Source organism: Peromyscus maniculatus, chromosome 12 (genome assembly GCF_049852395.1).
Source record: "Peromyscus maniculatus bairdii isolate BWxNUB_F1_BW_parent chromosome 12, HU_Pman_BW_mat_3.1, whole genome shotgun sequence".
Taxonomy (NCBI): Eukaryota; Metazoa; Chordata; class Mammalia; order Rodentia; family Cricetidae; genus Peromyscus; species Peromyscus maniculatus.
Window position 1 is genome coordinate 39,750,378 of NC_134863.1, and position 21,417 is coordinate 39,771,794.

At 34.8% G+C, this 21,417-nt stretch overlaps 1 protein-coding gene across 4 annotated transcripts in view; it reads right to left on the bottom strand.

Annotated features, from left to right (window-relative positions):
- The window catches only part of Dzip3 (DAZ interacting zinc finger protein 3), an 88,269-nt gene that overhangs the window by 62,912 nt on the left and 3,940 nt on the right, over nt 1-21,417 (bottom strand). For all 4 annotated transcript variants that reach the window (XM_042259401.2, XM_076548939.1, XM_076548938.1 and 1 more), the window contains exons 2-8: nt 15,611-15,712; nt 12,096-12,168; nt 9,435-9,587; nt 8,993-9,109; nt 6,755-6,835; nt 5,824-5,948; nt 2,179-2,293 (exon numbers count right to left, since the gene is read on the bottom strand). In XM_042259401.2, coding sequence (XP_042115335.1) covers nt 2,179-2,293; nt 5,824-5,948; nt 6,755-6,835; nt 8,993-9,109; nt 9,435-9,587; nt 12,096-12,168; nt 15,611-15,642 — 696 coding nt within the window. In that variant the 5' untranslated portion in view covers nt 15,643-15,712. The remainder of the gene's footprint in view (nt 1-2,178; nt 2,294-5,823; nt 5,949-6,754; nt 6,836-8,992; nt 9,110-9,434; nt 9,588-12,095; nt 12,169-15,610; nt 15,713-21,417) is intronic.

Below are 21,417 nucleotides of genomic sequence, written 5' to 3' on the forward strand. Positions count from 1 at the left end.
GTTCTTAACCACTGAGCCATCTCTCCAGGCACCAGTAGAAATTTTTAATGACTGATAATTAATTTGAACATACAATTATATTTCTAGACAAGGAATATATAATGTTTATAAAAACTTTTTTTTGTTGTTTTTTTGTTTTTCGAAACAGGGTTTCTCTGTGTAGTTTTGGTGCCTGTCCTAGATCTCGCTCTGTAGACCAGGCTGGCTTTGAACTCACAGAGATCTGCCTGCCTCTGCCTCCCTAGTGCTGGGATTAAAGGCATGCGCCACCACTACCTGGCAAAAACGTATTATTTTGAGAATTAAAAGGTCTCAAAAAATTTACCTCCCTATGAAGCACTTAAGCTGGTATTGGAGTTACACCAAGCAAACAAGGAAGAAAGCCTAGAGTGGGTAAAACTTCAGTTCTGAGACACATAATTTTATACAGAGGGGAGAAAGATAAAAGCCATCCCCAGGGTGAGGCCAACTGAATAAGAACCAGTAAGATGGGAGAAGTGTGTGCATGTGTGTACATGAGAGCACGTGTATATTTAAAGGAGATGCTATCTCCATAAGAGAGCTCTCTAGTACCACATCTGTTATACTGGAATGGCAAGACAATACCTAAAAAAAATTGAATACAGCAGGGCAGTGGTGACACAAACTGAAGGCAGAGGCAGGAGGATCTCTGTGAGTTTGAGGACAGCCTGGGTTACAGAGTGAGTTCCAGGAAAGGTGCCAAACCTACACAGAGAAACCCTGTCCCCAAAAACAAAACAAAACAAATTTAAATACTAGTATGGTTTTTGAGAAAGGGGGAAAAAAGGCTGTCTAGAGACCAAAAATTACAGTTGCAGACAATGAAGCAAAAACTCAATTTTTAAGTCTTTAATCTTAATATTTTCAATATAATTGTCTCTACAAACTTCTTTGTATGAAATAAAATTTTACTAAAAGTTTGTATAGTCAGGAAAATATTTAAAAGGAGGAAAACAGTAAAAACATCAAAAACAATTAGAGATTGCTTCATATAGGAACAAATTTGAAAGCTTTTAAAATATACAAAATTATTATTTAGTAAGTCAGTTAAAGTCTTACTCATCTTGACAGTAGAAAAACAGCAATCAGTAGAGTCTATTTATTACTCAGAAAGGTATATTAAAATACTTCATTATGATTGGAAGTTTATAAAAAGTTGTCCTTTCAGTTTTGACAATTGATACTGATTCTGAACTTCTATGCAATATACCTCTTTATTTTCAGGGATACTATTAGTCTTAAAGGCAACTAAAATCTAATTAGTCAGAAAGGTTTAAAGTAAAGTTATGTATAAGATTTGCTCTTGAAACATCTACCAAGAGAAACTTGTAGCTACTTTTGCTTTAAACAAAGCAACTCAATGGCTTTGCACAAAACTGCCAGAAAAGTAGGCAATATTCAGATTTGGGGAAATGGAAGTGTTCACATTTTATAATGAATATACACTAAGAGGAAGTATAGAAACATCTACCAACAATTTTATAATCAATGAGCAGTGGCTTCATGATTCTACCATATAAATGTTATTCTAATAAGATGATATGGAAATATACAAAGATCATTTAATATAAGAGTGAAAAACTGAAGTTTTAGTTTGGACTATGTATTTAGTAATAGATGACTAAGTAAATTAAAGCAGGATACTAGTAGACACAAAGCAAAACTTGGTGTACTATACCAATTTTAATAAACATACAGGAAATTATTAGCGTGTATGCACATGTGTGTAGAAAGGCAAAAAAAGGAACAAGAATAAGTTCTCCATTTGAATAAAAAGGAGTAAACTTTTTCTTTTTAGATAAGGGGGGTTCAGTATTTTGTAAATTAAATTAAAAACAAAATAATAGCAAATGTAATTACAAAAAAACAAACAAAAATAACTTAATTATTACACACGGGTTTTTAAAAGACAAGTATTAAGCTAGTTCAGCTACTGGTCTACTTATCAATTGAAAATGACAACAGTGATTCTTCTTTTTCTCTAATTGTGCTCACATTCTGCACCAGGCAATAAAATTAAGGTTATTTCTTACACAAAAAGCTAATTGTCAATAAAAGAATGTACTCTACAGAATATTAATATCTGATTTTAAAGTTACTTGTGAAAGACAATTCTGAATAGTCACAGGTAGCAAACTATTTTTAATAATTTCTTACTTTGAAAGTTGTAGGTAAATCTTCATCATCTGTAGGATCTACGTCAAACCAATTATCATCCGTATCTCCCATTTCTTGTAAGCTTTTGTGAAATTCCAGTAGTCCTCCATTATATCTGTAAGGCAGTTTAAAGGAATGGTTAGTCTGAACTACACTCAGGTACTATATAGTTTATAAAAGTGGGAACCAGAAACCCAAAGGTGGTGATAACCTCTGGCATGCTGTAGAAATACAAATACTAGGACTCTCACCTGTGGCAGACTGGGATGAAATACAGGTAGGAGGGGAGGCACTAGGTTATGTAGTAGCTCAAGCTTGAACAGTATGGGGGCCATGGTAATTAAAGGGGTTGTAGAGTTGGTTGGCTTTTGTTAACTGTCTTGGAGGCCTTGAAGAAAGAGAATGACAGGTATAGGTCAGCCAACTATTAATTTAGCATGCACTTTGAAAGCCAGAAGGCCTCTAAGGCAGCATTTAAATTGATTCTTATTTCCTATACTCAATTTGTGCTGAAAATAAGGGCCAATAAGAGGATAAACTATAAATGAAAATAAATGTACAGCCTTGACAGGCTATTATCAACTCAGGACACTCTGTAAAAGTTAGAAGAATACTACACTATGATAAATTTAAAGAATTCTAACAGAATATTATGACAAACTTGAGGCCAGAATTTTATAATAAAAAGTAAAACTACTACAATAGGACCTCAGGCCCAGCCTCAATGGGACTATTATGCTAAAATCTGGGCTTTGATAATGAATAAGTAGACCCAGATATGCGAAATGAGGGTATGAGTATGAATGTGCTCAGAAACTGCAAGTGACCAATTTGACTAGAAAGGATTTCTTCTTCCTTCCTAGAGGACACCTGCCTCCCTTTGGAGATCATGAAAAAATATCATCAGAGATGCACATTGCAAGAGAAGATGACCATCTTCTTTAGATCTTTCTCTCTCCACTCACTGCCCTTGGACCAGGACAGCTAGGGTCAGACATAATGGCCCAAGATGGAAAATAGTCTAATAAGTCCAGGAAGAAGAAAACATATATATTCACCTATAAATTGCATATGACTGATATGAAAGAAGAAACATAGAAGTAGATTCTAAGAATGTGAAACCAAGGGGAAAATACAAGCCTAAATGAGGAAGTGGATACTGACACAGGACATTTCACACAGAAGTCAAGATTTGGTATTCTTGCAGGGCCATCTGAAGCCAATGACATGCTTCCAGAAATTTGATACAATATGGCCACCAGTAAAGGATGTACAAAGGCTAGAAATTTCTTGGCATAGTATTAACAGAATCAGGAGGTTCTAAGGGTTATAATGGTACTGCTCTGTAAGAACACAGAACCTACCACTTGTTGACAGTGAAGAACGCCCTAAGTGAATTTGGTCATGTTCCTGTCAAAGATCCCATAGCCACAGGCTCATAAGAATGGCAAAGACTTCCTTGGAGGACAAGTGTGAGTGCTGACAAGTGTGTGCAGAAAATGTACAATACAGTTTTCTCCCTCTGGATATTTATGGCCTAATGCATGTTCTACTACAGAGACTGCTCCTACTGACATTAGCTAAATCTGTCTCCTTGTTCCAGCTGTATAAAAACCCTGTCATTGATTATATGAATGTAGTAACTCTGCCTCCTTGTTCAGCTACATGTAGTAACTCTGCCTCTCTGTTCAACTCTATATACTAAACATGCTGAGCTTGCAGGGCTTTGTGGTTTCTCCAGCCAGGAGCCCAGAACACCTGATTCCAGTTTTGGTCTATCAACCTGTGTTTGTCTTTTTTTTTGTTTTAATTCCCCCGCTGCCCAGTCAGGTCTGTTCCTGGAGTTGTACTGGACAAAGCAATCACAATGTTCCTGGTAGAGGCACTGACTAATGTACTAAGAAATATAAAGGGTACCAATAACTCTGATAAGCTCAATGATGCCCTCTATAATCCAGGGAAGAATGCATAGTTGTGGTCCTTCTACTTGTTAGCTTTCAAGATCTACTATTTCAGTTATTCTATAACATTTTCTTGTTTATTTCTATTTTATTCCAATATTAGTCATATAGAATATTATAATTTTGATAAGTTGATTTGTTTAATCATGTGTCAATACTAGAAAGTCTCTGTAACCTACCATTTTCAAAGACAAAATGCACTTGTTCGAGACACTGTTGAAATATAGAAAAACAACTTAAAAATGAAAAGTAATGATTCTGCTACTTAAAGGGCTTTTAGTGTCAATGATGTAGAGAATAGATCCTCTTCAACTACAATCAAAACAGAGAAGAAAAAGTAGTTTCCTTTCTGAGGGAAGGTCACAGTACACATCTTTGCGTTGATCTATGTTAAGTATTTGACTATCAGAGAATCATCTTTCCATTTTGATCTTTACATTCTCCAAAGCATCATACGGACCCTGGTACACTGGTGATGTCATTTCTAGCCAGACTCAGTGAACAGGAAGTGGGAAGACTCTGACTCTCTACCACAAGAGTCATGCCAGAGGATAGGAACAAAATCCAAACTAGAATAAACTACCATCTATATGGTAGTTTTAGGCCTGCAATGATTCTTCCCAGCAGCAATCCCTTTCCTAGTCATCCCTTATATCACAGCCAACAATTATATCCTTAGACTTTTGTTGATTTTCTAGACCATTTTGGAGCACCCATAAGGACTTGGATTATTCACTGTATTTTCCTCCACAGCTAAAAATGTTCCATTTTTTCATTACTGGGTGTTTTGAATGAACATTTGATTAAAACCTACATCTTTCACAATACTTTTAGTTCTATGCCATGTTTTATATAGTACTGTATCCCTAGGAACCAGCAGAATCCTTGGACTATGATAGATGCTTAAGATAAATCAAATAAATGATTGATGCTACAAAAGCTATGAATATCCATAAAGGACGTAAACAAAAATTTGCATAGATTTCTCTGTATAATTTCACCTTCCTAAAATATGTAATATTTAGTATTCTCAGAGCTCAATACTTGGACCTTTCAACTTGCTTGTTTTCATTTGTTTGTTTTTAGTTGTTAGGAAAGAGTCTCAATCTATGGCCTAGGCTGACCTGGAACTTATGATCCTACTACTTCTGCCTCCTTACTGAAGGGAGTATAGGTATGTGTAACCACGTCCAAATTCCTTCCAATTCTGTATCAGGTCACTTATACTTAAAAAACTCAGTAGTGAGAATGTCAGTAACTACAATCATCATTTATCATGTACTGTACTAATTTTTTTTACACTAGGCACTGTTATTCACCCCATAAAATTTTTATGATATAGCTGTTAATCTTTGTTCCATTTTAGATATCAAAAAAATCAGACTTAGCAAAATTAAGTTTCTTAGGGTAAGTGGTAGAAAAAATGTATTTGAATCCAGGTTGTCAGATTCTAAAGCCTATATTACTAACGTTGATGATGGGCTGCCTCACACTGCCATGGCCTGTTAAGTTCCAGTGTAAATATTTCCAAGTGCATGGAATTAACTACCAGAAATTAGAAAGGAAAAAAAGAACACTCTGAGACCATAAATTTTATGATCAATGGTATACAGTAGAAATTTTATTTCCATTTTACAATAACAAAAGACAACAGTGAACATGTACCTATAAATAAAATGCTTACCTCTTCTGAGCACATCGAAGTAAACCACGTCCAAAATAAACTAACGTCATAAAGTTTTCACAAATTTCATGTTCTTGGATCATCATCTTCATCACTAGAAATTTATTTTCAGCTTCTGTGCAGTCCTGTAGTGACACAACAGTGGTTGGCTGTGTGAAAAATGCCTTTTAACTTTACAATAGATATTTATTCTGCAACTAGAAAATTTAGAACACATTTAAGAAAGGATAATTTGGGCTAGAGAGTTGGCTCAGAGGTTAAAAAAAAAATGATGATCCAACCATCTGATTATGTATTACTATTTGTAATCTTCATATCTCTGAAAATGATTATAGGTACTAAGCATTTAACATAGTTCACAAACACAAAAGCTTTAACTCTACATTTTTAATCATTTCAAAGGGAAATTGTAACAATTTTTGGATATAAAATGACAAAAAATTGTCAGCCAAACAGAAGCATGCCTAACAACTACTAGAATATAATTAGTTGTTTGTTTGTTTTTTTAAATTCTAATCACAGCATAATCTTCTGAGCTTTTTAAAATGGGAATGGATGGCTACCTGACAATAGGTATAATTTTCTTCTAAGGAGAGAAACAAAGTATATACTTGTAACTTAAGATGTGTGATAAAACTTCGAAAAGAGCAAGGGCTGGGCTACCAAAGCTGCAAAAAAGCAAGAAAAATAAAAATGAAAAAAAGGAAGATATCTAGTTAATTCCTATTCATTTGGTTCAGTTTAATTTGACAAAATAAAAAATTGAGATAAAACTCATTTCACAAGAATAAGATTATGAGACAGAATAGTTAAAGAATGCCTTCAATTTCAAAGTTTATTTTTAAAATCACCACTTTCAATTGCTACAATGAAACTAAGGAGTATAAAAAGATTTATAATTTAAGATTTATAAATAACACATGCTACATACCTCTTTCTTTCCTCTTTCACTGAGCGCTACTCCATACAAAAATAGTAATGTCAAATAATAACCAATATTAACTTGCTGTACCTACAAAAAATATGTTAATTGGTTATTTACATCTTGTTACTTTTCAGTTTAACAAACTAATTAGAAGTCCTTGATCTATTTAATAATTACTAAGAATAGTGCAAATTTTCATTTAATTACCCATCATTTGCTAATAACTATAGAGAAAGCATGTTATTCTCATTTGATACGATTATCCTCAAAAAAATTTGATTAAAGATAAAAGTAAATTCAATCAAAACTTAGTACATGCAGCTTTTTAAAAAATGCTTTCTCTTTTTAATTATGTAACTGTTGCCTTGCTTGTGGACCTTGACCTTGATATCCTCCCTATGCTAATTCCCTGCCAGGTTCCACCCTCCTGAAGTTAAATAGGAATGCTAAAGGGAAGTTCCTTGTCTGTGTATCCTGAATAATGGGCATTAACAGCTTAGATGCAAGATTGTAAAACATCAGTAGCGAATTTCTGCCCTCTGGGGTTCTCCCATTGTGCTGTAAGCCTGTATTTAAGACCTCCTCCCTCCTTCAATAAATGACATTTGGCATTTAAAATTAAAAAAAAATATATACTCTCTCTCTCTCTCTCTCTCTCTCTCTCTCTCTATATATATATATATATATATATATATATATATATATATATATATATGTACACACACACATATATATATATTACATATACACATACTGTAAATGTAATCTATGAATACCAAAATGTGATTAATATCAGGAGTGTAATTAATGAATATCATGAGTGTAATTTAAAAAATAAAAAAAAAAATGCTTTCTCTTTTTAATTATGTAACATTCTAGTTATCAAAAACCCCTACAAGACACTACAGGCTAACAAATAAAAAACCTAGTACCAGGAATCAGTTATCTCTTTTCATGTTGTTGGCCAATGAGTTCCTGTAGACCCCCATACATTATAGGCTATTGCCATTGCTATTAGTTATCTCCAGAACTTTATGGTACTGTTGAAGACATCATGTACTTGAGTAACAGAGAAGGAAGATATCAAGCTGGTACTGACCTAGAACCTTCTTTCATAGTTCTGGAAGGTGTTATGCACACTACTGGAGGAGAAAAGTAATTATTAATGCTTCCTAGCTGTGAATTCTATGAATTACAATAATGTCTGACATAGCAAGACATACCTAGTGGTGCAATGGTGACAAGAACATCTTGTGAGTCACCAACAACTCTCCCATTGAATTTAAGTCCTGCTCTACAAGATAAAACCATCTCTGGCACCAGAGGCCAAGATCTTGTGGCTAGATAGATCACAGGCCCTAGTACTGTTCACTCTGAAATGGACATAGTATTAAAATGACTTCTAATGAGCTATCATTATAACCATAAATTAATGCATCTCTGAACCTACATCAAAGGAACTTCTATTTGCAGTAGACACTGATTAGCATGAAGATCTATAATTGGCCAAAGTGCAAAGAATAAGAGACCGTGGAAAGCTAAGCCCTAAATGCGACATCTGTATTACACCCCCTTCTCTTAAGATTCAAGGATCATTGTGAGCAGAACAGAAAGACAGAAGTAGTAGATGAATAAAAGAAAAGTGTCCTGCTGAGACAACAGAGTAGCATAACAGCAGAAGAGGCTAATGAGTAGGGAAAAAGAGGAATTAGGTTTTTTTCTTTCTTCATATTGAAAAATGTGTATATATTTAATATATACAACAATATTTGAGTTACACATAAACTGTAGAATGACTACATCAAGCTCATGTATGACTACATACATGAAGGGCATTACATAGTTATAATTATTGTGGTAAAAATTTATAATCTCAGAATTCTTAGGAATGCAGTACATTGCTAGTAACTATAATCATAACAAGGTGTAGTAGTTCTCTTAAACATTTTCCCTCACATCTAAATAAATTTTTGTGTAGTTTGACCAACATTTCTTCAACTCTTGCCCTCTACCCTACCTTCGTGTCAATCATCCTATTTTCTGTTTAACATTTTTGGACTCTTTATGTAGCTCCATTTCTGTGTCTGAATCATTTTCTGAAGTTCATGACTATAAACTAGAATAGTCCCAGTAGTTCAAGTGTCCTTTAATCTAAGAAAATACAGATAGGCACACACTGCTTTTCTCTCAATGAAAAATAAAACCCAAGGCCATGATTTCAAACATTCGATACAAAACACTTACAGTACAACTAGTAGTTTGAATGTTTCTAAGTGCTGTTTCCAGTTGTGTTATCAAAAAATGTAATGTTAAAGCAGGAACAATTTCTTCTCCAGTCTGGCTATTAGCTGCAACTTCCTTCTGTGGAGAATAAGAGAGGTGAAAAAAAATGCATAACCTTTCCTTGTTGGAGACAAAGACTTTTTTTAATTACCTTAGCAACATACACTATTCACATTTATGTTATTGTTAAATCAAAATAAACATTAAACTTCATAGTTTACTACTACAAACCTACATTCCTTTGAGGACTTTTCCATTTTTTGTTAACAAGTCCATAGTCAAGGGTGACATCAAAACCTTTTCTACATATCAGATAGAGATTTTCAGACTCTGATTATACCATAGAGCTTTAAAAGTTGTATATGGCTGTACATCTGAACTAAAGAGATGTGATGCTTTTTACCTTCAAAGTCTGGAAGAAGTCTTCTTGTATGAACTTTTCAACGTTAGGGACCACACCTTTGGGTAGAGCATCAATGGCATTTAATAGCTTCTTCACTTCTAATAGTATGTTTACAGGGTCAAGATCAGTAGGTATATTTGTTTTCTCTTTGTCCTACAAGATATTTAATTTATAAAAATATACATAATACAATTTCATTTATTCTAGTGATAAAATCACCAAAAATATTAAAAGATGGGCAAAGTTCTTTCTATATAGGTAAGTAACAACCATAAAATATAAGAGTAAAACCATCTCTGCTCCCAAAAAACACATATGATGCAGATTATTCTATATAGCAGGAAAACAATTAATTGTTATTTAAGTGATACGATTGATCTTTCATGGATTTTAAATGAACTAAGCTTCAAGATTTTAAATTAAAAACAAAAATAGAAAGACTTATTTCAACTCAGTCAGAACTGAGCAATTATTAATAACCTTATTTACAGATTTAAACTAGCTACGATTAATGGTTACCTGATAACTAAACTGTCAACCCTGAGAGACTATCTTTTGAAAGACAAAGATACAAAGCCAACAGATGGCAGCCCTCCCTCACAAGACAAACTCTGAGAACATGGTGGCATGGTTAGTTTCTAAAAATCAGAATAGCTTATTACAGACCTAGAAAGAGCTTGAGTTACTGAAAATGCCCAACCATGGGATATTTAATTCTTAGATCCCTAATAGAACAATAACTAGAAAGGCCATTAAGAATCAATAAAACCTACTGAGGCACTGTCTATATATACTCTATCTTCTAGGGCTGTCTCACACTTGTTCTTCCACCCCTAGCCATTTTGAAGAACTGATATACTTTTGAAGAACTGATACACCTTATATTTTACAGTTCTTCATGTATGACAGTTACAACTAAAGTATTTTAAAAAGAATTGTCAAATGTTTTTGAAAAGTACACAAATACCTGTTACAGAATCTGTTGGCTTGAAATTTTCAAAGTTTTTTTTTAAAGCCCACAAAATAGCTTTTAAAATCTTACAAGGAGTGACTATTGCCTATAGTATAACTATGTTAAATTAGAGATCAATTCTAAAGTCAGAAGTTACTAAAGAATCTGACATGATTAACAAATTTACACACAGACATGATTATGACATGAATAAATACCTAAGGAAATGTCATGGATGTTACATATTTACCTTGTATCTTAATTTTAACATTTAAATTTTTTTTTGTCAAAATATTTTATGTCTGATTCATGTTAAAAAAGTTTAACATCTAACCAAATTGAGGTGGAAGTGTGTGGTGTTTGGAATGAGAATGGCTCCCAAGGCTCATTCATGTATTTGAATATTCCCGTTGGTGGAACTGTTTAAAAGGATTAAGAGGTTGTTGGAGATGAAGTGCAGTACACTGCTACCTGGTTGTGCCACAAAATGTAAGCTCTTAGCTACTGCTCTGGTGCCATGCCTGCCAGCCTGCCATGTTCCCTGCATAACGGTCATAGACTCGCTTAGGAAATTTTGGCCCTCATTAAATGGTTTCTTCTTTTATTTTCCTGGGTTACAATGTCTTATCACAAAGATAAGAAAGTAACTAAGACAAAGTGTCCACCTTTTCTTAATTTCATAGTCGTAACTTGGATTTAGAAATGCCTTTTCTGGATCTAATAGCCTTGGTTCCTGCTTTTGCTCAAATGTATAAACTGTGTATACTGGAATGTATTATAACTATTCTGAAATATTTTCTAGTGATATCTCATGCTATTGTGATTATTTTTCTTTCCTAATGTGTTACTATAAAACCTTCCAAATTTTATTAGAATGTGAATATCAATCGTTAAGGAAAATTGATGGGAAGAAAAACTACATGAGAAATAAAATGCTGGGCTCATAACCAAAAAGAAGAAAAATGCATAGTTTCCCTTTATGTATATATGAGTACCGTGTGTGTGCCTGATGTCCATAGAGGCAAGAATTGGGCATGAGATCTTTAGAAATGAAGTTACAGACAGTTGTAAATTTCCATATGGGTGCTGAAAACTGGATCTATGCTCTTGCAAGAACATCAAATGTTCATAACCTTTAAGCCATCTCTCTGGCCCCTCATTTCAATAAAAGTTTTAAGTTAACATATAACTCATGCTTACTATCTTCCACTTATACTTAGAAGTTCTAACAGTAAAAACAATAAAATGAAAATAATTAGTTTGAGAAATAAATCAATAAAACTTTTGATAAATAAAATTCCGGATGTGGGTTTTCCTTCACACACACACACACACACAGACATTCTTAGCTTGATTTTTTTTAATTTTCCTTTTCATAGGTAAATGAGGTTAGGAGGATATATAATGCTTACTTGGTATGGTTTCATCCATAGTATTGCAAAGAAAAAAAATTAACAAATGAAACCTGGTAAGATGTTTTGGGGTAAGGAAGTTCTATTTTCAACAGATTTCAACTCTTCATGAGGATTAGAATATCCTTGGCATACAGCAGCAATTATCCCAGAAAGACTTAATTATGAAAAATGTACTTTTTCAGAAAGTGACTTAATAAAAATTTTATAACTAGATGTTGCATCGTAACTTCAAATACAAATGAATAAACTCATTACCAATTTACTAAACGTTAATGAAAATTAATTTCCTCTTACCAGCTGACTGACTGGTTTCTCCACTTTATTCTCAGTTTCTTCCTTAGTTTGCTCCTCCACATCAGGATTTTCACTTTAAATTAAAAGAAAGAAAAGCATATTAAGAATATCTCCTCACAAAGATCATAAATTGTATCAGTAAGAACCAAAGAATGGAGTCGTCTCAAAGTTTCAAAAGTATCACAAAGGTCTATCAAAGACTGAAGTGGGAATAGGTACCATATCTCTTTGGAGGCTCAATTAAAGAAAAGCTATGGTAGAGAAACCAGCAAAGCAGTATAATCAACTCTTTACCCTTACCAGATGCACAACAGACAAAAATATGAGAGAAAACCTTATTAACAGAGCTGGGGGATGGCTCAATGGGTAATATGCTTGCGCTGTAAGACTAAGGACCTAAGTTTGGATTCCTAGTACTCAAGTTAAAAGTCAGGCATTGCAGCACACTCTTTTTGTTGTTGCTGTTGTTGTTTGCTTTGGCAGCACACTCTTATGACTCCAATGCCACTGCAGTGGGGGATGGGTAGAGGCCCCTGTCTAGCCAGAAGGGTAGAAAGAGGAACTGCAGGTACAGTGAGAGATGCTGCCCCAAAACAAAAGGACAGTGATGGAGAAAGACACCTGACAGTGACCTCTGCCTTTCACACATTTCTGCAAGGCTGAGTGTATGCCCACACATATATCCACCACCCACAAGCTTCTAACATTGTATCAAGGTGAAAATACGTATCTGATAAGGATATTCTTTATGTGTGTGGGTATGTATGAAAATAAGAAAGTTTAGGAAGATATGTGTGTATATATATATATATATATATATATATATATGTGTGTGTGTGTGTGTGTGTGTGTGTGTGTGTGTGTATACAGATATAGTATAAAGAAATGTACATTTATATATAGTTATATACAAACAAAAACACCTATTTTGTTGTTTTTTTAACTTTACACTTCCAGTTCCTCTCCACCTACCTACCCACCCAACATTACATGCTTTCTCTGTCTCAAAAACAAAATATGCAAAAATAAAAACAAACAAAAAAGAATAATATAATAATAATATAATATAATATAATATAATAAATCATATGCCAGAATACCAAAAGTTTTAAAAATCTCATATACATAATTTTATTGTTTGTTTAACAGCTTCTGAACTTCTGAACTTCAAATTGTCCAGTTTTTCAAAACACATTAATTGAGGGAGACTCTCATATCTAGAAATCATGAGTTGGTTTGTTAATAAGAAATAATCAGACAGCTTTTACTTTTAATACTGACTCCAATATTAACATATGCAGTGTTATACAGTGATTTAAAAGATTTATAAAATTCTTTTGTAGTGTCGCATAGAAACTATAATATAGGATCATATGTAAATTCTGTGCTCTTAATTGTGCAGAGTGCCACATAAAATAATGAGGGGAGAAACAATGATTTATATAGCATTATACTTTACAAAATATGACTTACTTTATATCTGACAATCATTTATCATGTATTATGTATAAGCTGATTTCATCTGGGGAAACTGAGATAAACTACAGAAACATTTTAAAATATGACTCTCAGTACACTTAGCATGTCATGGCTAAGACAAGCCTAGTAGCTTTGCTAATCTCATAATCTTCTTCCAACCTCTTATTATCTAGGAATGAATGCAGCAGTATTCCAAAACCTTTCAAGGCTTGAGGGAATGCAATATGTTCTCCAGTAAATACTAGATAACTACATTTCATGATCACTCACTCTTTAATCTAATAGTTACCACTCGCAGATGCATATTAAAGTCAACTATGACAGTCTGGAAATATCCAGATGCCCAAAACTGGCTGTGTTGTCTAGTCTTACATAGAGTTATCGGAATGGAGGGAACCTTAACTGAGAAAATACATCCCTAAGATCTTAATTAGTTACTGATGGAGGAGGACCCAGCCCATTGTAGGTGGTTCTATCCCTGGGATGGTGGTCCTAGATTCTATAAGAAAGCAGGATGAGCAAGCCAGGGGAAACAATCCAGTAAGCAGTACCCCTCCATGGTTTCTGTATCAGGTCCTGCCTCCAGAATCCTTCCCTGTTTGAATTCCTGTCCTGACTTCCTCAGTGATGAACGGTGCTGTGAAAATGTAAGCTGAATAAACCCTTCCTTCCCCCATAGTCATGGTGTTTTGTCACAGCAATAGAAATCTTAAGACACTGGATTAGCTGCTATATTTTCTCTAGCTTCCAGAGTAAAATTAAGTACATAACCCCAATTAGTCCTCATTCCTTCTTTACACAAAAGAAAACCCCTTATCAAGAAAATACAAATCTTCCAGAAGAAGTACTTAGCATGTAAGTTCTTAAGTGCATTTTCTTTCCTGTTGTTGTATATGTGTGTAGTACTATGATTGAACTCAGAACCCAGAGTCAGCTAGGCAAGTGTTCTACTATTGAACTACGTCATCATCTTTCAGAGCCAAGCTAGATAAATTTCTCAGGCTCATCTCAAAGTTGACAACCACTTTACTTAGACTCCTATTAGCTAAAATTAGAGACATGTACAACCAACTTAGGCTCTTAAGCACATTTTTTGCTCTTTCCAATTCAAATGATGATCTATTCTCTCCTGTTTCTACAGTCATCAAATGTTTCTCATCTTTTAAAAATCAGTTCTAATGTCATTTTGTGAAAACTCAATGGCCAATTGGTATTATTTTTTTCTCATAAACCCACAGAGTCTGTGATATTATATTTATGTACTTTGCCTCTAAATATACATTTTACATATGTTCCTACTACATCAGAAGCTCTACTTACAAAGCTTTTTTCTTAGGTATTGGCCTTTAAGTACCAAGGAATCAATAAATCGGTCTTCTATGTTATGCTTCTTACCTTGTATAAAGTGGGCATTAACAAAACACACACACACACACACACACACAAAAAAAAAAAAAAAAAAAAAACCACTAAAATCAAAGACAACTTACACTCAGTCAATTAAAGTACCTGTTAAAACAATATTTTGGTCAAAAAAAATGTCCCAAGTGGGGGCTGGAGAGATGGATTGGTGGCATTAGTTGCTCATCCAGAGGATCCACTTTTAATTCCCAATATCTACATTATGGCTCCTATCTGTTAATTCCAGTCCCTGGGGATCTGGATCTGATGCCCTCTTCTGGCTTCTTCATACACATACCCCTCCCCCCCACACACACAGAGTACACAAAAATACTTGCAAGTAAAACAGCCAAACACATAAAAAAAATTTTTTTTAACTGATGTCTGTGAACCTTAAAAAACATGCCCCCAAGTATGGAACACTGTTTATAGTCTTTTTTTCTTTAGCTAGAGATCTCTTCTGAAAACTGGACTTCACTCTGTCTACAATTCATTCCAATCAAAGATGTTAAATTGACTTGAAGTTTAAGTGACATTTAATTCAGAATGGTTTTCGAAGTTTATGGAGAAAAATCTAATGTTATAATATCTTTGGAATTAACAACTGCAGTTGGTTGTGTTAACCCATTCCTTACCTCACAAAAAATTCTTCTGTTAGAGAATCCATGTTACAAAATGTTCCTTTACAAGATTTATTCCAATGCTTGCAAATTGACTTTTACTCCAGCCATTTAAAGCTGTAAGAAAAAAAATAAGTTTTAGTAGAAAGATACAAAATTTTTCTTTCACCCCTGTATAGAACAGTAAATGGTTATTTTTTAAATTTCTTGATGTTCCCATAAAATATAATCACCTAGAATTTACATTTTTTTTCTGAGCATAGGTATATTTTATCAGTCTATAATCATATTGAAATAGTTTTTGTAGCAATGAATACTGTATCAAAACCATCTTTTACATTATTTTAATTTCCAATATTATTAAATAGTTGGTTCATTGTGTTTTGTTTTTCTAGTACTGGGAACTGTGCTTAGAACCTTGTGCACACTAGAGAAGCATTAAATCTACCTACCATTCAAGCTCTATCCCTACCCCTATTTGATATTTCACTATTTCTTTTATTTCTATTTAGTTCTTTGAGAAATTTTTATAGCATGCTTTGATCATATTCATGTCCCAACTATTCCCAGATCACTCTTATTTTTCTATGCATCCAACTTCAAGTATTTTTTTTAAATCTCATTAAGACCAGTTTGTACTGCTCAAATATTAATGCATGTGCTACAAGATCATACTAAACTATCCAGGCTGGCCTTGAACTCCCTACACAGTGTAGGCAGTACCTGAATTATAATGTTCCTGTGATTGAAGGCCTGCACCACTACACATTACATTAGTGTTTTCTTAACCATTTTATTATAGCATACAACTTGATTTCCCATTTTTTCATTATAAGCTATTCCACAAACTCCACTGACCTATTACCCTTTTATTATATTAATGGCATTTCTTTATAGTAAGTTCACAGTAGAATTGCTAGATCAAAAGATACAAAAGATCTATGTATCTTTTGATCTAGCAATTCACTGATACATACTGTCAAATGGCTTCCTATAGCAGCCTATCAGTTCCTGCTCAATTATAATACTAACAGTAGTGAACATTCTTTCTTTTCAATATAAAAATGCTACATAGCCACTTTCCTCCCCAAACCATATAACTGTACAGCTCCATAAAATACGTGAGATATAATACGGCTCTTGCATATTCTCCAGCTCAAATACCAACACACACACACACACACACACACACACACACACACACACACACACACACACACAAAATGTATAGATGTACTTTTCTTCTCTTCCCTCCTTCTGAAAGACAGGGTCTCACTGTGTAGTCCTAAAACTTACCACGTAGACCAGGTTGGCCTTGAACTCAGATTCTCCTGCCTCTGTCTCCAAAGTGCTGGGATTAAGGTCAAGTGCCACCACCACCCAGCTAAGATTGGTATAGCTAAAAAAGCCTTTTAGCATATGCAATTTGCACATCAAGAAAATATATGCCACAAGGTCCATCTATTAAGAAATCAGATGATACTTAAGATTTATTGTTGTTATGATGTTAAAGAGAACCGAAAGATTAGAACTCTTGTATTAAAGTATGAGTATTTACCTATCAATGAACTTAAAACAGGAAGTGGTAACCTATCCTGGTACAAGAGTCATAAGTTCTACAGAGAGCACTGCAAAGTAGGCATGTCCTATGAAAGTATGATACTCTCAATATTCTACACTGACTGTGACTGCTGAGTAACACATATAGATCAGAAAGGCAAGAATAATTCAACAATCTGACACTGCTCAAGGCACATATGCAAAGATACATACACACGAGGAGAGAACATTCTGTAAATCTCATCAGAAAGAGAGCTTACTAAAACCTCTCATTTCTTGCATTCCTCAAAAAAACACTTCCATATATCAGCTTTAGTAATCAATATGTAGAATTAAGTTCTCTGTGGTCAATTATTTTATCTTACAGTTTTACTAAGTAAGCAAAATCATAATTAGAGTCACATTGAATGTGTATTACTGACAAAAGACACAAGCAACAGCTAATAATGAAAACAGGAAGAGGATAAGTAAGATACTGATCAGATCTGCATCTTATCTTAAATAAAAATAAAGCTGTGGGAATTTTGTGATTCTGTGAATTATTTTCCAAAAAGAAACAGTCAATAAAACATAATTTCACAACTGTAACACAGACACATATTTGCCTTTTCTGGACATCCCGGATTCATTGAAGTTCAGACATGGAGAACTTATTCTCAGTAAGGTCTCCTTTAATTAAATTAAAATTTCCTGTGAAGATCACAGGAAAGGTTTATGTAAAAAGGAGAAAAATCTAGCTAGAAGGTAGAAAGGAGAAGTCCTCTTTAAGCTGTTCTGTATTACGATGAAAGGGGGTGAAAAATTAATAAATCAAGACATATATATACTGAATTAATAAAGGCTAGTAGCTTTTCTGCCTATTTAAAATACAACCTGAGACAAAGCTGAATGAGGAAATTTCCAGGAAAGCAGATTATCAACATTATTACTCTCTAGCAGCAGCAAAGCAAGTATGTGTGGCCAGCAGCAACAATCACATTCTACAGCCTCAGCTGGGAAGGCCTAAGTGCCTGGTAACCAAAATGAAGCAGACTGAAGCGTTATCAGGGTCCGCCTACAATAAGCTAGAGGTTGCTGGAGATGCTGTGAATGTGTTGCTCTGATTGATTAATAAATAAAATGTTGATTGGCCAGTAGCCACATAGGAAGTATAGTATAGGCGGGACAAGAGAAAGGAGAACTCTGGGAGGTGGAAGACTGAGTCAGGAGACACTGCCAGCCGCTGCCATGAGAAGTAAGATGTAAAACATCAGTAAGCCACAAGCCATGTGGCAACTTATAAATTAATAGAAATGGGTTAATTTAAGATATAAGAACTAGATAGCAAGATGCCTGCCACGGCCATACAGTTTATAAGTAATATAAGTCTCTGTGTGTTTGGATCTGAGTGGCTGTGGGCCCAGGCGAGAATGGAGAAATCTCCAGCTACAAGAGGTACTCAGCTTTTTAAAAGAGGTCAGAAGGAACCTTTAAAGCCAAGATTAACATAGGAGAAAGGGTGAATTTAGTTTCCCCCAATGTATTCATTTCAGTAGACTTTCCCATCATAGGAGACAATTCACTGTCTTCCTTACACCAAGACTGCTGTTTGGCAGAACTTATTAGGCTCCTGCTTGACTGGAGGTTCACTGTCAATTTACTACACATCTCACCCATCAGTGATTTTATCCATAGGCTGTTTTTCACTGGCAGAAGAACAAACATTGTTATCTATACCAGTAAAACGCCTTTCTTACTGTTTCCTGAGTTCTCAGCTCTCATTTTTATTTACTGCTTTTACAGTAAACTCCTTTATTCATTTGTAAAAGTGATTTTGGTTCCCATTCTTAAGGCTGTGATTAGTCACATCAAAGTAGACATGACAGTTACTTATAAACATTTACATCATAGCACCTGTCAATTCCCCCAGACTATACATGGGCATATTTTTGCAAAAACCCACTCCAATGTTCATCTTGACTAAGTTAGCTGCCCAAGTTGTAGACTCTAATCTTAACAAGTTTCCATTTCAGAGGGTGTGCAAAGGCCCATAAATTCCCTACCCTTCCCAAGAATGCTGGTGGAAAACTTATCAGCATAGAGAACAATTTAAAAAAAAATAGATCTCACACCTTTCTCAATGCTGGTAGCTTGAAAATAAAGCAACATATTTGGTATTTCCAGGAGAGGATTTTATTAAGAATTTTTCATTTGTAAGCTAAACTACCTCCTCTCAGCTCCACTGTGGCAACCAATCTATTTCAAGATGATTTCATTCCCTGGAGCAAAAAACTAGATGAAGAACTACTAAGTTAAAAGAATGCATTGTGTTAAAAAGCTTAAGTAGTAAACACAGAAATGATTTTGTTCTCAGGAAAAAAAATAAGACCACTCTAACTATGTTTATACAAATACAGATGATAAAATATGTCTATTAACAAAGTGAAATAACAAATTACCTCGTCTGGATTCATTCTGCAATACACAGGTCTGCTCAGATATACACCAGTTTTTCAACTTCATATGAAATTAAAAAAATAATCTAGACATCAGGTCATCTGAAAATGGAGATGATAATGGTACCTGTACTTTATGGAGTTGTTGAAACATGCCCTATAAAGTATGTTTCTTCCATAACCATTTTCATTACCATAATCACCACCATCATCACTTCACTGTTTAGGTACACAGTAAAATTAGTTCACTTTCCTCTATTCCTCTGTGATGGAGAAATGCTATTGTATAGAAAGCAATGGTAACACTGAGATTGAAGAAATGAGACAAGAATTATTTTTCAAATATATATGATAAAAACATCACTTGTTCTGGGTTTGGCACGTTAAAAGAATTTTGCTATTACAGAAATGCTGCATTAAACAACCTTTAATAGATAACTTGCTAACATTTTGAGTTTGAAGAAGCTCTACTCATTGTTTTGAAAAATGATTTCTCTGCAAAGCAGCTCTAGCTTTCCTGGAATTCGCTCTTTAGACCAGGCTGGCCTCAAACTCAGAGATCTACCTGTATCTGCCTCCCATATTAGTACTGGGATTAAAGGCATGTGCCACCACTGCCCAGCTAAGATGTACTCTTATGCCACTAATTAAACATACTCCAGAAGTTTGAGTCTGTTGACAAGCAGAATCTGACTCTGCTAGGTTATTACATTTGCTTAATTTTACCAAAGAAGGGGGGGGGACGACTCCTAAGACATGAGAAGTGATAGCTAGTTCAAAATTCAAAGTCACACCCAATGGCATAGGCCTATAATCTCAGCTACTCAGGACATTGAGGCAGAATGCTCTCAAGTTCAAGGTCAGCCTGAACAACTCAGTAAGATTTTTTTCTAAAATATTAAAAGGAGGAAAATGACACATGAAAATTTTCTAAGGACAATTAAGACATTTTATGATTAGAGTTTATGGTGGTTTGAATAGGTATGTGGCCCCCATAGACTCATGTCTTTGAATGATTGGCCCACAGGGAGTGGCACTATTAGTAGCTGTGGCCTTGTTGGAGTGTGTTACTGTGGGGGCAGGCTTTGAGATCCCGTAAGTCATGAGCATACATTTCAAGTCTCCTGTTTCCTAGTTTGAGTTGTCAAGGTGTCTGACCATGGGTAATGGGATCCAGAAAGCCAGCTCATGCACCAAGTATAGATCCTGATCACACTGCCAGGGGCCCCTCAAACAGACCCAGCTATACAACTGTCTCCCATATGCAGAGGGCATAGTCAGGTCCCATAGCTGTCAAAAGTTTGTGAGTTGTTATGAGCTTCATTCAGTTGTCTCTGTAGATTTCCTCTTCATGATCTTGACCCCCCTTGTTCATATAATCCCTCTTTCCTCTCTTAGACTGGACTCCTGGAACTCAGCCTGGTGCCTGGGTGTGAATCTCTGCATCTGCTTTCATCAGTTACTGGATGAAGGCTCATGTTTTGTCTTTCTGAGTCTAGGTTGCCTCACTCAGGATGACATTTTCTAGTTCCATCCATTTGCCTGGAAATTTCATGACGTCATTGTTTTTCATAGCTGAGTAATACTCATTATGTAAATGTACCACATTTTTTTTAAATCCATTGTTCAATTGAGGGACATCTAGGTTGCTTCTAGGTTCTAGTAGAACTATTTATAAGAATTTAAAACTGAGCTGGCTGGTGGTGACTCACACCTTTAATGCCAGCACTCAGCAGGCAGTGGCAGGTGGGACCTCTGTGAGTTCGAGGCCAGCCTGGTCTACACAGCGAGGTCCATGATAGGCTCAAAAGCTACACAGAGAAACCC